The sequence below is a fragment of the Lissotriton helveticus genome, chromosome 4_1 (genome assembly GCF_964261635.1).
Source record: "Lissotriton helveticus chromosome 4_1, aLisHel1.1, whole genome shotgun sequence".
Lineage (NCBI taxonomy): Eukaryota > Metazoa > Chordata > Amphibia > Caudata > Salamandridae > Lissotriton > Lissotriton helveticus.
Genome location: NC_136063.1, coordinates 1,837,601,497 through 1,837,617,947, shown reverse-complemented (window position 1 = coordinate 1,837,617,947; position 16,451 = coordinate 1,837,601,497). Strand labels below are relative to the sequence as shown.

The window sequence follows — 16,451 nt, the reverse complement described above, 5'->3', positions numbered from 1 at the left end:
AGAAAATGATACACATTCCAGAAGAAAAAAGTGCCTTTGGTGTCACAACTTCATTCACCCAAAGTTTTATTCTGATTGACGATAATGACACTAAATGAAATGAAGACAATCATCAGTTTAATGTAAAATCTATCTCCAAGAAAAAATAAATACGGCTGATTATTTTCATGAACTTGAATGAAAAAGAGGCAGTGAGAACGTGGTACATGTAAAACAGATGGATAGTAAACAGATACATTTCTATAGCTGGAACCCAAAGACTCCCATGAAATAAACTGGTTATCCTTACAACTGCATACACATTTTGATCTCTATTAACTACTTGAAGAGCCATGTCAACTTTCCAAGTTTACTTTGCTTTTCACTCGTTCAACACCCAAAGAGAAAAATATAATGAAGAAAATAAAATAGCAAATTACCTGGTAATTGTTTTGGTTCTGAGACAGCCTCTGTTGATTTGATGCTGCATATTGAGGGGAAAAATTACTCTTTGACAGATTGGTACTGTTGTACATAGAGTTTTTCATTTGATATGGGGCACCAGAAGACAAGTGATAGTCCCGATTAGGATACATCATTTTATCTGGGACGTCTCGTCCTTTCCCCGATTGTGCATTAGAGCTTAAAGTTCTTACTGGCAAAGAAGGGTTGTGTTTGTGTTCTACTCGAGGGGAATTACCATATTCATTAAAGTAACATTGTGTTTGTGCTCCCAGGGATGCCAGCTCCTCCTCTCTTGCGTATTCATCATCTATGTCCCCTGTTTCCATTGCAATGGATAAGCAATTGCCTTCTGATGAACGAGGCTTGAGGACAGTTCTTTCGCCATAGGATCTCTGGGAATGATCGTTACTTGCTAATGAAAACACTTCTCGGATTTCCAGATTATGTGTGGAAGTATCCCTCACATTGCCCCTTAGGCCCGATGGATTGTGTGACCCAAGGCTGGAGTTCATATTTTCAGGTCGGTATGACCTGTGACTAACAGGCTCGCTTTTAAAGTGCCTGGGCCACACAGTCGTCTTTTGAGGTACAACCATTTCCATTGACTGCCCCGAAGGACTACCATAGTGTTTCTTAGCGTACATAGAGTTGGCTGAATTTTGAACACTTGAATGTCTTGACAAAACAGGTTTTTCGTCATGTACAAGCAAGGCATTTTTAGAAAAAGATGTTTGCCTTTGCATGTTCATGTGCTGCTTCTGAAATTCAGTTTCATTCCTTCCAATCGGCCTTAGAACAGCGTTTTTATGCATTTCTGCTACTGGAGTATTGGTCAGTTGGGTAGATCCGTGTCTGCTGGAGGAGTGATTCGGACTGTAGACCCCCGTCAAGATAACATCACTGTTAGAAGATGTCTGAGAAGGCTGCTGGCTTTGGGATCGGGAAACAGTCGGAACATTTCTAACCACTACTTCTGGAGGCCAAGTGGCGGCACTGGTAACATTCCCTTGTGTAGATCCTTCAGAATCCCCGGTAATTTTGTTATTCATTTTTCTTCTTTTATTCCCGACCCAAGTCTGTAAAGAAAGGAAATTTACATTCATTAAGATTTTCTATTAGGGCAAGAGACAATAAAAGAAGAGAAAAAAGCATTGTCTCAGAAACAGAACCTGATGCTATATAGGTCATGCTACACATACATGACAAAGTGGGGCACAAATACAAGGGAGCCCCTTGATTCAATATTTCAAACCGTATTGTACATGGATGTTCTAAACTCATGAGCTTTACCACCTAAATGCTAGAGTAACACTGTGGTCTTGCTCTCTACGCTACTATTGGGTGCAGTGGGGCTGTTTGTGAATTGTAGCCTTTCAAAAGGAGATCACAAAACACAACGAAGAGCTTCTATGCCAAAATGTTAACCCCTTAACTGCTGGGCCTTCTTGGGATTCTAAAGGTACCCAGGGTTTGTGGATTACCCTGCAGGGAGCATAGAAAATAGAAAAAATATAGCAAATTTTGAGTTTTGGGGGACAAAAGGGTCTGTTTTGTTCCTAAAAATGGCATCAATGATCAGTTAGTTGTGCTAAAGTCACCAGCTTTCAGCAACATGCATGGCTGAATTAAAAAAAACTAAGTTTTGGCTTTTTTTTTTGTGTTCAAATCATTTTTATTAGACAAGAAATGAAAAGAAAGTAAATACAAAACAATAATACACATAATCATGGATCATACATTGTTGAGTCAAATAAAGTAAAAATAAGTCAGCGCAGATATAGATCCAGAACCACACAGCTCGTGGAAGGCAAGCGGCCAGTTATTGGAATGGTACTTTCATGCGATTTGGTATCATACAACAGTACTTCCAGTAGGAATGGGTCTTAGACCAAAACAGAATTCTCTAAGACAATGTCAGCATATAGGACCGTAATACGAGCTGATGTGGTCCAAAGTGGTAAGCGGTAATAAAATATACAATGAATAAACATATGCTGTGTTTCCATTTATGGTGTTCTTATGTTGCAGCGTGTGAAACCACAAGGTTGTCAACACCTATTGTCTAGCACCTTGACAGTAGGTTAGTGTAATAGTAGCGTTCTCATTGGTGTTTTACTTCTGGGCACCTTTATGACGGGAATTCTATAGTGGTTTAATGAACATTGGACAATCTACGGTGGATCAAAAGAGAAGGAGGAAGCATCAAGAGCGGACCAGAGTTTTTTGTTAGTGACGTGCCATGGGGAAGAGTGCAGTGCAGGGTTATCTATCCCTCTGATACATGACAGCCACTCCTTCCACATAGCGAAAGAGACCTTTGAGGCAGCCTTCCAATGACATAGGACAACTTTGCACGCTAGAGTAAGTAGTAGATCAAGGAGTTGGCGATCATGATCTCTTGATAACATCGGATCAATGGCACCCAAAATTATGTAAATAAATTCCCTCTTTGGCTTAATCTGAAATATGTGCTCAATGTAATCAAAGACGTTAGACCAATATTCGTGCAGTAAAGGACACAGGAAAAGCATGTGTGGTAGATCACCATCAGTAAGGGAGCAATTCCAACATGTGGGGGAGTCTCTTAGATTAAGCTTAAATAATCTTTGGGGGGTCCAGAATACCCTGTTAAGTAGCATGTATTTGGTTTGTGAAAGGATCGGTGACACCTTGTGTGTGAGAGCTGAAGCACGGATCCTATCCCAGTTAATATCTATGCCCGTAGTGTTAGGTTCTCCTTCCCACTTAAGTTCGTTGCGTCTCAGTGATTTGCCTAATGCCGGTGAGAGCATTTTGTACACTTTCGAGACAAAGTGACCTGTGGACTGTAGGCGTGGGAGTATTGATTTTAACCAGGGATCTGAAAATGTGAACGAGCGTGTGGACAAGGCTGATTTCAACTTTAGGAATGCATAAAAGTCAATTGGCTGGAGGGAATGTTTAGTCTGGATCGTAGAGAACGGCATTGGCATGCGCCCATCGTAAAGATCCGAGACTATGTTGATGCCTTTAACTGACCAGTGTTCCCAAGAGGGTGACGTACCATTGATCCTGATGTGTGGGTTGCGCCATAGGGATGAGGAAGCCGTCTTCTTCATCTGTAGCCCAGAGTTATGGGTTTGGTCTAGTCTAAGAAGCGCTCTTCTGGTGTTGAGCATAATGTACCTAGAGTGTGTAAGGTGTGACAGGTCCATGGTGAGTATCGCTGGGAGAGGGGTTTTGCCTATGATGGACCTCTCTATACTGATCCACAGTGGTGTATAACTGGAACCCTCAGTAAACCAACATGCCCCTTGCTTGCACAGAAAAGCGGTTTGATAGTTCCTGAAGTTGGGTAGGCCCAGGCCGCCTTTTATTTTTGGAAGTTGCAATTTTTTCACAGATATCCTGGGTTTCTTCCCCTTCCACAGGAAATTACCAAATAACCTATCTATTTTTTGTAGAAAGTCCTCTGAGAAAGTCATAGGGAGCATGCTCGCCATGTAGTTAATTAGGGGAGTGACCATCATCTTCAACGTCTCTGCTCTTCCCCACCATGATAGGAATTTGGGAGACCATCCCTCTAGGAGCTTGTGTACTTTCTTCAGAAGATGTTCCTCGTTAATTTTTAGTGTCATAATTAGATCTTTCTCAAACTCTAGGCCCAGGTACTTGAAGCTCTTCGGCTGCCAGGTAAGTCCCGAGTCGCCTAAAATGTTTTTATCACTCATATTGTTTAGAAGTTTGACTTCAGTTTTGTCCTTATTTAGGGAATAGCCAGAGACGTTAGAGAATTCCTCAATAGTGGACAACAGGGCAGGTATTGCTTTATCAGCCTGTTCACTTAAAACTAAAACATCATCAGCATAGGCCGTGAGTTTTATAATGCAATCATTAAATGGAATTCCTGGGATGTTGTCATTGTCTCGAAATTGATACAGGAAGGGTTCGATTGCCAAGAGGAATAAGGAGGGAGATAAGGGGCATCCTTCCTTGTCTAGTGCCTTGTTCTAGTTTGAAAGGCGAGGAGAAAGCTCCACCAGCTCTCACTCTTGCAGTAGGACAGGCATATAGTGACATTACCATTTTAGTAAAAAGAGGACCCAGCTTAAATTTGTGCAGCACTGCTTCCAAATATGTCCAATCCACTTTATCAAATGCTTTTTCTGCGTCAAGTGTTATCGCAGTAGTGGGCGTGGACAGGAATTTTGCCTTTTCAATGACGTGGGCGAGGATTCTAGTATTGTCACTTGACAACCTGTTTTTTAGGAAGCCTGCTTGTGAGGGATGGATTAGGGACGGCAGGACTTTCTGGATACGTTGTGCTAATATTGAAGCCAAGAGCTTACAGTCTTAGTTTATTAACGAGATGGGTCTATAGTTTTTATGGAGCTTAGAGTCTTTCCCTTCTTTTGGTATTACGGCAATAACCGCCTCAGCCAGTGTTCCCTTTACCTCGCCTGTTTCGCTAATCTCATGAAACATATTCAAAATTGGAGATGTGAGCGTATGGGAGAAACTTTTATTAAATTTTGCCGTAAACCCGTCTGGGCCGGGGGCCTTCCCACATTTAAGTGACTTGATCGCACATCTGACCTCCGTCTCTGATATCGGTTCGTTCAATGATTCTTGTTCTGAGAGGGTAAGTGTTGGTAACTCACACTTAGAGAGGTAATCCTCCACTCTTTCCTTCCTCACATTATTATTTTTGGCATATAACTTCTCATAGAAGTCTTTGAACAATTCCGCGATTTTAATGGGGTCAGAATTGGGGATACCTTTGTCATCTAGCAGGGAGTTGATCGTGTTTTTTTGGATTTTAAATTCAAGGTAGGGTGCTAGTCCTTTCCCTGCCTTATTCGACTCGCAAATTTTAAAACGTTTCCTTCTGTCCAACCAGACTCCTGCTCTCTCACTTATTAATTTGTTATAGGCATACTTCTGTTTAGTCAAGCTATTTAGCGATTCAGCAGTTCTATTTTCCAGATAGTCATTTTGGAGTCTCGAAATGTCTTTTTCTAGTTTCAAGAGGGCGGTGTTATGGTTTTTATCTATCACAGACGTTATTTTAATGATGAGACCCCTTATGGTAGTCTTCAGAGCTTCCCATCGGATGGAGTCAGTGGTGTCTCCCTCTTTATTAATTGTTAGATACTCCTTGATGGCGTTTTCTATGGTTTCTCTGTGTTTCTCATCGTTTAGGATGGCGTCGTTGAGGCGCCATAATGACTGACGGAGTGTCGGTTTAACGTTTGATAAGGTCAGTGAGATGCATGAGTGGTCAGAGACAAGTCTTGGTTCAATGTTTGTGTCATCTATTCTAGCTACGGCGTTCCTAGTTATGAATAAGTAGTCATTTCGTGAAAATGAATCATGTGGGGGGGGGGGAGTAGAATGAGTAGTCTCTGCCATCGGGGTTCTGTATACGCCATGTGTCTATCATGTTAAATCTGCTGCATAGCCTAGTGAATTCCTTATGGGCTTTGTTTGGGCGGAAGGTGCACCTAGAGTCCCTATCTAAGGCAGGGTCAAACGGAAGGTTGAAATCACCTGCTAGTATATGGACCGCTGAGTCCAGAATAGTGTCTATCTGTTTTGTGAGTTCTGACCAGAAAGATGGATCGTGTGTGTTGGGGGCATATATCGTTGTAATGTAAAATTCAGTGTCATCTTTGATCAATTTTGCCGAAACCCATCTGCCTTTCGTGTCCACGGAGGAGGAAACCACTTCTACATTGGCCTTCCTCGCTATCAACATCACCACCCCGTTCTTCTTTGCTATTGCCTCAGAACCCACCACTTCAGTAAAGAACTTGTTTCGTAGGTTATAGAAGTGTTTCGCCTCCAGTTTTGTTTCTTGTAACAGAGCTATGTCTCCCTTTTGTCTACGGAGGTAATCTAGTATTTTCTGCCATTTAATCGGTTGGTTCAATCCCTTCACATTCAGTGAGAGTATTTTAGGGTTGTCTATGGTCGTTGTCCCTATGGGAGTGTCAACAGTAGGAGCCATCATGTGTCATATACATAGTATATCGATGTACTGTTTAAAGCTATAGCACTATAAGCTATTACAATAGAACACAGGTACAATGGGTGCAATAGGACGCAGGAACTGGTGTTAGTGTAGGTAAGAGCAAAAGTGGTTTCTAGAACCTCCCTCCACCCTCTCCCACAACCCTCCCCTCCCACCCCAATTGTAGAAAAAGAACATGGCGACTCGGGAACGACCGCGAGGCCACCTCAAAGCAGCTTACTCAAAACTATCTGGTGTAAGAGCTGCAAATGCATTTCGGAACATAAATGCAACATATATGTAGGCAATGAGACTCAATAAAACTACAACAGTGAGCTCTGCAATAGCCTCTACAGTGACTATAATTGTGGAGTTGAGGCAACGGCAGTAACCACCAATGGGCTGCCCAAATGAATCATAAACCAAGTGAGTCATGAGCATGCCAGTAAGCCAGCAACATCTGATATCCGAATCTGGCAACCATAAGGAGAGCATTCGTATATCCCATCATTGTTGGGTTAGTGGAGTTACAGAGAGTAAAGATTATAATACCTCGGCATTAATTAGACTCATCGAGTAATGACTAGAACCATAGCACCATAGCACATAGCACACAACACAAGGCGGAATCAGCCGACAGTGGGGTCTACGCTTTGTTCTCAGGCAATTGGATTACGAGTCATCGGCGAACCGGACCCAAGGACCCAAGTTGTGTTAGAATTATACAGGAATCGATATCAAGTGGTCACTTGAAACCGGAGGCGGTTGCTCCTACCAGTTCCGGGGGGGAAACTTCCATATTGCCATCTCCCTGGTTGAATAGAAGGCGTCTTAGTTTTTGTGGGTCTGAAAACACCTGGGACACACCTTGAATTGTTACTTTAAATTTAGCTGGTCCGATAAAACCATACAGATGGCCAAGCGACTTCAGTTGTGGTCTCAGTGCAAGAAAAGCTTTCCTGATATCCATAGTCTCTCTACTGAAGTCCTGTGATGTGTAAATGTTGTGACCCTTCCATAACACGTGGTTATGTTTGCGGACAAATGTAAGTATCTGTTCAACATGCTGAAATCTCAGTGGCTTGCATACTATCGCTCTCGGGCCTTTCTGGTCATTTGTTATTCTTCCCGGGACTCTATGCGCCCTGTCAAACTCTAATGGCTAGGTGAAGGTTAGGTTTGTGGCCTGTGTAAACCATTGTTCGAGGAAGGTTATGCGTGATCCATGGGATTCTTCAGATTTTTCTGGCATGCCAAAGATTCTTAGGTTCCCTCTCCTATTTCTGTCCTCCAATTCCGCAACTTTCCTCGAAAGATGATCTGAGCTCAAGGTGAGGTTCTTGATGGCTCCACAGGTTCTATTCTCGGAATCTTCCAATTTGCTTATCCTGTTCTCAGATTCTGTCAGCCTCGAGTTGATATCTCTGATATCTTGTCTGACCGCAACTACCTCCTCTTTGGTGGATTTGGCCAGGTCTCTAACTTCTTCCAGCCTATTCAAGATAGTCTCCATTGCTTCACCAAAATCCTTCCTCCCTTTAAATGGTGAGACTGGCGCTGGCTGCTCAGACTTCAAGCGTTTGGAGGTTTTCCCATTCTCTTTGTCCCCCATTTTGAAGGTAGAGGACAGGAGGTGACAATTGCTCTTTATATTCTCTTGTGTATAGCCTGAACCGAAAGTACCTGAATGCCTAGCGCGCCAGCGTTAAGCAGCGCACTAATTGTATAAGCTTGTTTCCGTAGAACCTACAGCGCGCAGAATTGTATTCAGAACTGGTGGGGAGTTGTAGGTAGGGATTTGCGCTACATTTAAGGGATTGTTGGTCTTTCCTTGTATACTAGGTACACTGGCGCAGGAAGAATCAATTCAATGAGTTGTTGAGATGCATATGTTCAATTCTGTGTTAACATCTGTGTTAATATTGCGAGGCTGTGTCATTGCGCGTTACAAGCAGTCGGCATACGCAGTCATTCATGTAGGTATTGCAACAGCAGCCGCCATTTTGTGCATCGTGTGTCGCGTTTCCTTGTCTGTTGCGCACTGTTTGAAGATACCGTAAGGGCTCCCAGTCAGTGTTAAAATAAGCCTCTGCCCTCAAAGAACTTTATGGCCAATAATGTCCTTAGATCATCCCCATGCTGAGAATTACTCGCGTTAATACACCGATGGTTGCTAAAAATGCACTGGTCGGGTCATCATGCGATTTTCATAGTCGACCGCCTCCCAGCCAGCTACGCGATGATTGCACTCATCATAGAGCATTACTTGCGTACAGGTTAGCCTTGTCAGCCTTATATCTGTAGCACGGACCGCAGGAGCGGGGACGCTGGGTGCCTTGGGCGAGATGCCGGGAAGCGCGATCAAACCGCCATTTTAAACGGGCATTTTCTTCGCGCCGTTTTCTTCCCCTTACTTTAGCCGATAGACGCTTGCATGGAAAGTATTCTCATTACTCACGGCCCTGATGTAATTCTTGTCGCTGAGTCTAATTTCATGAAGCCATCCTCAGCACTGTGTATGGTCTGCCTCGGTTTGTGGCGAAGCGACCCAGGAGCTCCGGGAAGCCGCGTAGTTTCAGCCGGCGTCGGGTTCCGTCCAACTCCGCACTCGCCGGCGGTAGGGACGAAAAGGTCTTTCTCTCAGCTTTCCGAGCTCGGATTCGGCTCAAACTTGCAGGATAGCTAGAGGTGATGGTCCGACATCCGAATTCCTTATTAGATCAGGAAATGGGGTCGGATTGCAGCCCTCTGCATTTAGAAAATCATAGCTGCCTGGAGGAGGACAGAGTTACGCCGCCATACTTCCCGGCGTCCAAGCCACGCCCCCAAGTTTGAGCATTTTTTAAAGAGGTAGCATATTTTTCCTTTTTTGTGCTATCAACCTGGATCCAGTTTGTTTGCCTACATTTGGAAGGCACAAATGCAGAGCAAACAAATTACTAATAACAATTGTTCTACTAATCTATGCTCCCACATGGCTTCCGGGAAAGAAAAAAAAAACTCACTTGTGCGGTTAGGTCTAGTGCCCACGACAGGAAACAGCCCAAAACGAAACATGGATACATTACACTTTTCCACTCAAAATGGACCCTTTTTAGGTCTCGCCTGAGCCAGCGCATTCACTGCCCTGCGAGACATTTAGTAAGTGGGTTTTCAAAGTGCTACCAAAGGCTCTTGCTGGCCTCAAGCTTGCAGTTACGCGTGCAGCCGCCATCTGGCATTCCTATGTTATCCTCATTAAGGGCATCCTCAAGCGCATTGCTCGCAAGCACCCTTGCGATCACTTTCGCGGCACGGCTGCATCGCTCGCGGGCACACTCGCAATCAGTTTCACTTTTGCGGGACTCAGTGCTCTGCCCCTCCCCCATCACAGAGCACGTACCCAGGATCGCTATCAGTTTCGCGCTCATGGCCATGCGCCCGCATTACTTTTACGGCTGCACTGCCAATGCTTGTACTCTAATGGTTTCGACATGTGGGTCTCTTTCAGCTACTGCCTGCCTTCAATCGCTAACGCTTTCGTCGTCAAGACTGGTTGTGCATGTTTACAGTCCAAAGATTTCAGCCTGGCCAAGGTGAACCCTTGGTGAATTAATTGATGGTTTTTGCTGCCGGAGTCCTTTTTAATGATTTTCCCCTCTCAACCTCAACAATGTCTTCAATAAGATCCTCAACGTCAGAGCATTTTGTAGTTGTCGCTTCACAAGCCTAGATTGTGGCTTGTGCCCACCACCTCCTTTTCGCTTTTGATACAAGGGTTTTGGTTGAAGCTTGGCATACGACTCTTGACTTTTGATCCTTCAAGAGGCAGAAGGTACATATACGTCGTAGCTGTTATTCCTCTGCAAATAGGTGGTAGCGGTGAAAGCAAAATCTAGCAAAATCTAACTTACGTAGCTGTTCACATATGCGAACGCTCGCTTCCTCTCCCCTCCAAAGTCCTGCTTTTTGAGGACATGGCCAGGTTAGGGCACGTTTGTAATGCATGAAGAATCCTCAAGCTGAGGACCGAGCAATCAATGCATCCAAAAGAGATTTGGAATAGGTACGTGGAGTGGAGGCTGTCCATCATGTTAATATTGTCATTTGCATCGGCTCGCGCTGAGCTGATGGTTTCCTTTGTTCACACTGCTTATTTTGATTGCCTTGACTCGGAAACAAATGCGTTCTCCTGATGGCATTATTATTATTTTTTTAACACACAAGGCATTCACGTTATATTTTTTGGGTGAGAAGCACACAGGTTACTTTGCCTTGGCTCCGAAACAAGCGTGCTCTGCTGACGGATATATATATATATATATATATATATATATATATATATATATATATATATATATATATATATATATATATATATATATATATATATATATATATATATATATATATATATATATATATATATATATATATATATATATATATATATATATATATATATTTCTTTTTTTTTTTTTTTTTTTTTTTTTTTTAAGACACACAGCATTCATGTTTCATTTTTATTAGCAATTAATACACGGGCAGAGACTATGCCGAGACCCTGCCCTGACCCCGTTGCCACTAAACGTCGAGGTGGAGGAAAGAGACTAGCTGCAGCTTTCCCCTCTCACCCCCTTGCTTCCGCCTCCCCTTCTGTGCTCCTCCTCCTCCAGCCTCATTTGCTCCACAACAGCAGCTGATTAGCTGCTCGTCACCCAAATCGCCACCCACCTCACACCTGCACAATACGTCAAGTGCAGTGTCCTGTACACTGCATCCCTCACATGCCTCCATCCAGTTCTAGGTCCTCATCGGAGTGCAGGGGGGTGTTAGGGGAGATAGCAACCTACCTCTAATTTTATCTCAGGTGAGTATTTAATTCTAAAGCCGCCAAAGGGAAGCCAAGTTCTTTCCTTTCCTAACACAGTGCTTTCCAGCATTCCCTCGCTTCCTTAGTGTGAAAGAATGTAAAGAGGGGGCTTGTTTCACCCCTGAGAGGTGAATGCATTCATCCTTATCAAAGGTGTTGGGTGGGGTAGTTTAATTATTTGACCTCTCCGTTCCTCTAGTTAGACAAGGTAATTTTGTCGAGTTTAAAATAATAAAAATACATGTGAAATGTATACTTCTAACCGAGGTATGTAACAGACGGTCCCGAAATATTCACACAGCCTGTGGTTATCAAGGCTTTCTGGTTATTATCTATCACCAAAAACAGCTATCCGACTTCTGGTGCCACTGTAGGCATTTAATTAATGCCTGGTAGCAATAGGGCCAGTATATCATAGATGATTTACAACAAACTTTGACATCAGGATAATGTGCTGCCAATGCTTGTTTTGCAAGGTGGGTAGCTGTGGATTTTGGGCCCTAGCTTAGCTGGTATCTGAGGAAATATAACAAACATGCACATTTTTTAAAACTAGAAATCGAGGGGAATCCAGGGTGGGTGACTTGCATGACTCATCAGGTTGTTTTACCCAGAATCCCTTGTAAACATCAAACCTTGACTAAAAACACTTTTTCCTCACATTGCTGTGATGGAAATTTACATTCTGTGAGTTTATGAAGAGCCACAAACTTCCTTCCACCTAGAATCCTCCCCAAGTCTCCAGATAAAAATAGTACCTCACTTGTGTGGGTAGGCTTGGTTACCGCAACAAAAAATGACCCAAAACGCAATATGATGCATCAATGTTTTCACATCAAAACTAACCCATTATTTTCAAGGTGGGTAGCTGTGAATTTTGGGCCCGCAAAAGGAATGGATCCAACCGTGGTCAACGGGAACCCTTCTGGGGACTCTCATTTACCTCCGTTTGATCCGTTCCTGTCGCTGGCACTATGAACAACCACAAAAGTGGAGCAGCGCTTTTATCAGCACAAGTGGGGCAATGTTGGGTGGTAGGAATTTTGTGGATTTCTGCAAATCTGGAAGTTTCCATCCCAGAAATGTAAGGAAAATGTGTGATTTCAGGCAAAGTTTGAGGTTAGCAGGGTATTTTGGGGAAGAAAACTTCAGGGGATTTACCCAAGGCACACCACTCTGGCATCTCTCGGTCGTCTACTTTCCAAAAAGGTCTGTGGTTGGAAGACCTCCATGAGTGGCGGCCGAGCACAGCAGCAAAACCTGCAGCTATCCCTATTGCTGATCTCTCTACATAGCACTTATGGGCCTTTTGTGTCAATGTCGCTTGGTCCACACACACAAGTAAGGCACCATAATACTCTGTGGACTTGGGGGAATGCTGTGCGGTAGGAAATTTGTGGCTGCAGATTCCATACGTTTTCCCTGTAGAAATGTGAGGGAAATGTTTGTGTTTTAGTCAACGTTTGAGGTCTGGAGGGCACTGTGGGTAAGAAAATGGTATGGGATGCATGTGAAGCACACCACCCTGGACTCCCTCAGATGTTTAGTTTTCTGTCTGGGTCTGGTAGATTTTTCCAGGTGGCAGCCTACCCAAACCTAAAAAGTGCAGTTGTTCATGATTGAAAGTGGGATTATATTGGGAGTTAGCCATACTCTTCTGGCTCATATGTAAAAACAACACCCAAAAGAATCAAATTTCCTCTCGTTGGCCATTGGGCCTCCATGCAAACCTGCCGAAAGCCGGAGAAGATCTGGCTCCGTGAACGAACACCGGACAGCCACGCAGCCCACAAGAACGCCACCCGCAAACACCATCACCTCATCAGATCCGCTAAAAGGGCCTCCTTTAAAGACCGCCTAGACAACAACGCGCACAACAGTAAAGAGCTCTTCAACATCGTGAAGGAACTCTCCAACCCCAGCTCCAACACCAACAACGTCCCACTCTTGCAAGACCTGTGCAACTCGCTGGCCACCTTCTTCCAGTGGAAGATCGCAGACATCCACGACTGCTTCAACGCCATGAATGCCCCGACTGCTTCAACGCCATGACTGAGACCTCCGCCCCCACGATCACCATCCGCACCAACCGCCTGCTCTCCTGGACCAACATCAACGACGACGACACCATCAAGATCATGAACACCATCCACTCCGGATCTCCGTCAGACCCATGCCCACACCACATCTTCAACAAAGCCAGCACAGCCATCGCACCCCATCTCCAGAAAGTCATCAACACCTCCTTCGAGACAGCAACCTCCCAGGAGAGCTGGAAGCATGCAGAGACCAACGCCTTACTCAAGAAACCCAAGGCAGACCCCAAGGACCTCAAGAATCTCCCTGCTCCCGTTCCCAGCAAAGGTAATCGAGAAGACCATCAACGAACAACTGACCCGCTACCTCGAGGAGAACAGCATCCTGGACCCTTCCCAGTCCGGGTTCCGCAGCAACCACAGCACAGAGACAGCCCTCATCGCCACCACCGATGACATCAAGTCCCTGCTGGACAACGGAGAAATGGTGGCCCTCATCCTCCTGGACAGGTCAGCCGCCTTTGACACCGTCTGCCACCACACACTACGAACACGCCGGGATCCAAGAGAAGGACCTGGACTGGCCCACCTCCTTCCTCTCCGGCAGAACACAGAGCATCCGCCTTCCCCCCTTCTGATCTGAAGCCACCAAGATCATCTGCGGCGTACCCCAGGGCTCAGCCCAACTCTGTTTAACATCTACTTGGCACCGCTCGCCCACGTCGCCCGTCGGCACGACCTCAACATCATCTCCTACGCCAATGACACCCGGCTGATCCTCTCCCTCACCAAGGACCCCCACACCGCCAAAACTAACCTTCACGAAGGAATGAAGGCCATCGCTGAATGGATGAGGAACAGCTGACTGAAGCTGAACTCGGACAAGACGGAGGTCCTCATCCTCGGATCCATCCCTTCGGCCTGGGACGACTCCTGGTGGCCGACCGCACTGGGAACTGCCCCAACACCCACCGACCACGCACTCAACCTAGGGGCCATCCTCGACTCCACCCTCTCAATGACTACAGGTCAACGCCGTCTCCTCCTCCTGCTTTAACACCCTCTGCATGCTCCACAGGATCTACAAGTGGATCCCCACTGAAACGAGAAGAATGGTCACCTAGGCCCTCGTCCGCAGCAGGTTGGACTACAGAGCGCCCACTACGCAGCAGCCTCAGCCAAACTCCTGAGACGGCTCCAACGCATCCAGAACGCCCCTGCACGCCTGATCCTCGACATCCCTCGCCGCAGCCAGATCACACCTCACCTGAGAGACCTGCACTGGCTCCCGGTTAACAATAGGATAACCTTCAAGCTCCTCACCCATTGCACACAAGGCACTCCACAACACCGGACCAACGTACCTCAAAAGATGACTCAGCTTCTAAACCCCCACCCGCCAGCTCCGCTCCTCCGACCTCGCCCTCCCCACAGTCCCCCGCTTCCAAAGAGCGACCTCCGGCGACAGATCGTTCTCCCACCTCGCCGCCAAGACCTGGAACACCCCCCAATCCACCTCCAGCAGACCCAAGACCTGCTGACCTTCAGTAAACTCCTCAAGACCTGGCTTTTCGAGCAGTAGCAGCATTCCCCACGCCAGCGCCTTGAGACCCTCACGGGTGACTAGTGCGTTTTACAAATTATATAATTGATTGATTGATTGATTGATTGATTGGGATGGGATGAAATAGTCTGCTGGGGAGCAGAAAGATTTTTGAGGTTTTAGGGGTGAGAGAGGGACCCGATGTTAGGAAGGGCAGACCCATCCCATTATTTTATTTAAAAGTATATACTCCTGTCAGACAGTGGGCTTTCTGACCCCACAGAGGCAAATGTGGGGCACAACTCATGTCTGCCCGTGAGTGGGACCAGTTTGTGGTGGGGTGTTGCCAATGCCATGCAGCAGCCGCACAACTTTCTTTTGCTTAAAGGCAAAATCCCAGGTGTCAGGTGGATTTTCTACAACATGAGGCAAGGTCTAGGCAAACTTTCTAATCGGGACAAGCCTCCTATCTGCTCCCGGGGGGGCGGGGGGGGGGAGATACAAAGATACTCTCGGCCCCAATGGGGCAGGGGTATGGCTCGATGCCAGGGTAATCAGCCCCATCCTTTAGAGTGTTTTGGCAGCATTTTGAAATCTATGAAGTTTAGTAGGTTTTCTGTCCCACAGGAGGGGGGGAGATTGGGGGTGAATATCCTATCCACCCCAAGGAAGGACAAAAAGTGTGTTTTTGCCCCGGGGTGAGGAGTGAGCACAGGTCTATGCCGAGGGCCACTCCCCCAACAAATATTGCATGAATTCAGTCCCTAGTGTCAAGTGGGCTTTCTGCTTCCCAAAGGTCAGATCAGGGGTGATTACCCCTATCTGCCCCACACGTGGGAGCAGAAATACTGTTGCCCCATTTACTAAGTGTGGGAACACGGCCATGCTGATTGTGATTGAATAATTGCTATGCGCAGCAATTATTTAAGACCGCTGCAATGCAGTGAAATAGCAATATGACAAGGAAACCATGATAATGAATCATAAAAATGTGCACAAGCTAAAATCCTCATGTAGTTTAAACTTAAAAAAATTAAATACCAATTACCATCATATCCAATTAAAGAAAAAAATTGCGAAGAGCTTTGTAGCTGGCCTTTACATCATGGGTCAAAAAATTGCGAAATAACATCAGGTTATATATAAAAAGGTGCACACTACTCATCAGACCATACCCTGTAGGCCGTGTCCCCAGTTTTCTGTCCCATCAGTTCCCCAACTCGAAGACCTTCTCCCTTCCGTATTTGTAAAGCGCGAACTTCTCACCTTTACGGGTTTTAAGGCACTGAGGGCCCTCATGGAAATTAAGTGAGCTATTGCTCAGTCACATAGTGCTGAGCTGAGCTTCGCCAGGGATCGAACCGTAAACCCTGTGCTCCGAAGTCAGCTGCCCTGGCTGCTGCACCACACCTCTTCTTTAGCACCGCATGTTTTGCCCATGGTCCCGACTCTGATAAAGAGTGTTTGCTCTGTGCAATCGTTTGGCATACAAACTTAAGTTTTGGGCTGGCAACTGCCCCTTGCTCAATAGATCGTCCCCCGCAGATATATCGCCCGTTTGTGACCCATCAGTTTTTCAGGTCT

The 16,451-nt window shown here is 45.5% G+C and overlaps 1 protein-coding gene across 6 annotated transcripts in view; it reads right to left on the bottom strand.

Annotated features, from left to right (window-relative positions):
* The window catches only part of HDX (highly divergent homeobox), a 345,086-nt gene that overhangs the window by 222,408 nt on the left and 106,227 nt on the right, over positions 1-16,451 (bottom strand). For all 6 annotated transcript variants that reach the window (XM_078688482.1, XM_078688487.1, XM_078688486.1 and 3 more), the window contains one exon: positions 420-1,520. In XM_078688482.1, the coding sequence (XP_078544608.1) occupies positions 420-1,520 (1,101 nt within the window). The remainder of the gene's footprint in view (positions 1-419; positions 1,521-16,451) is intronic.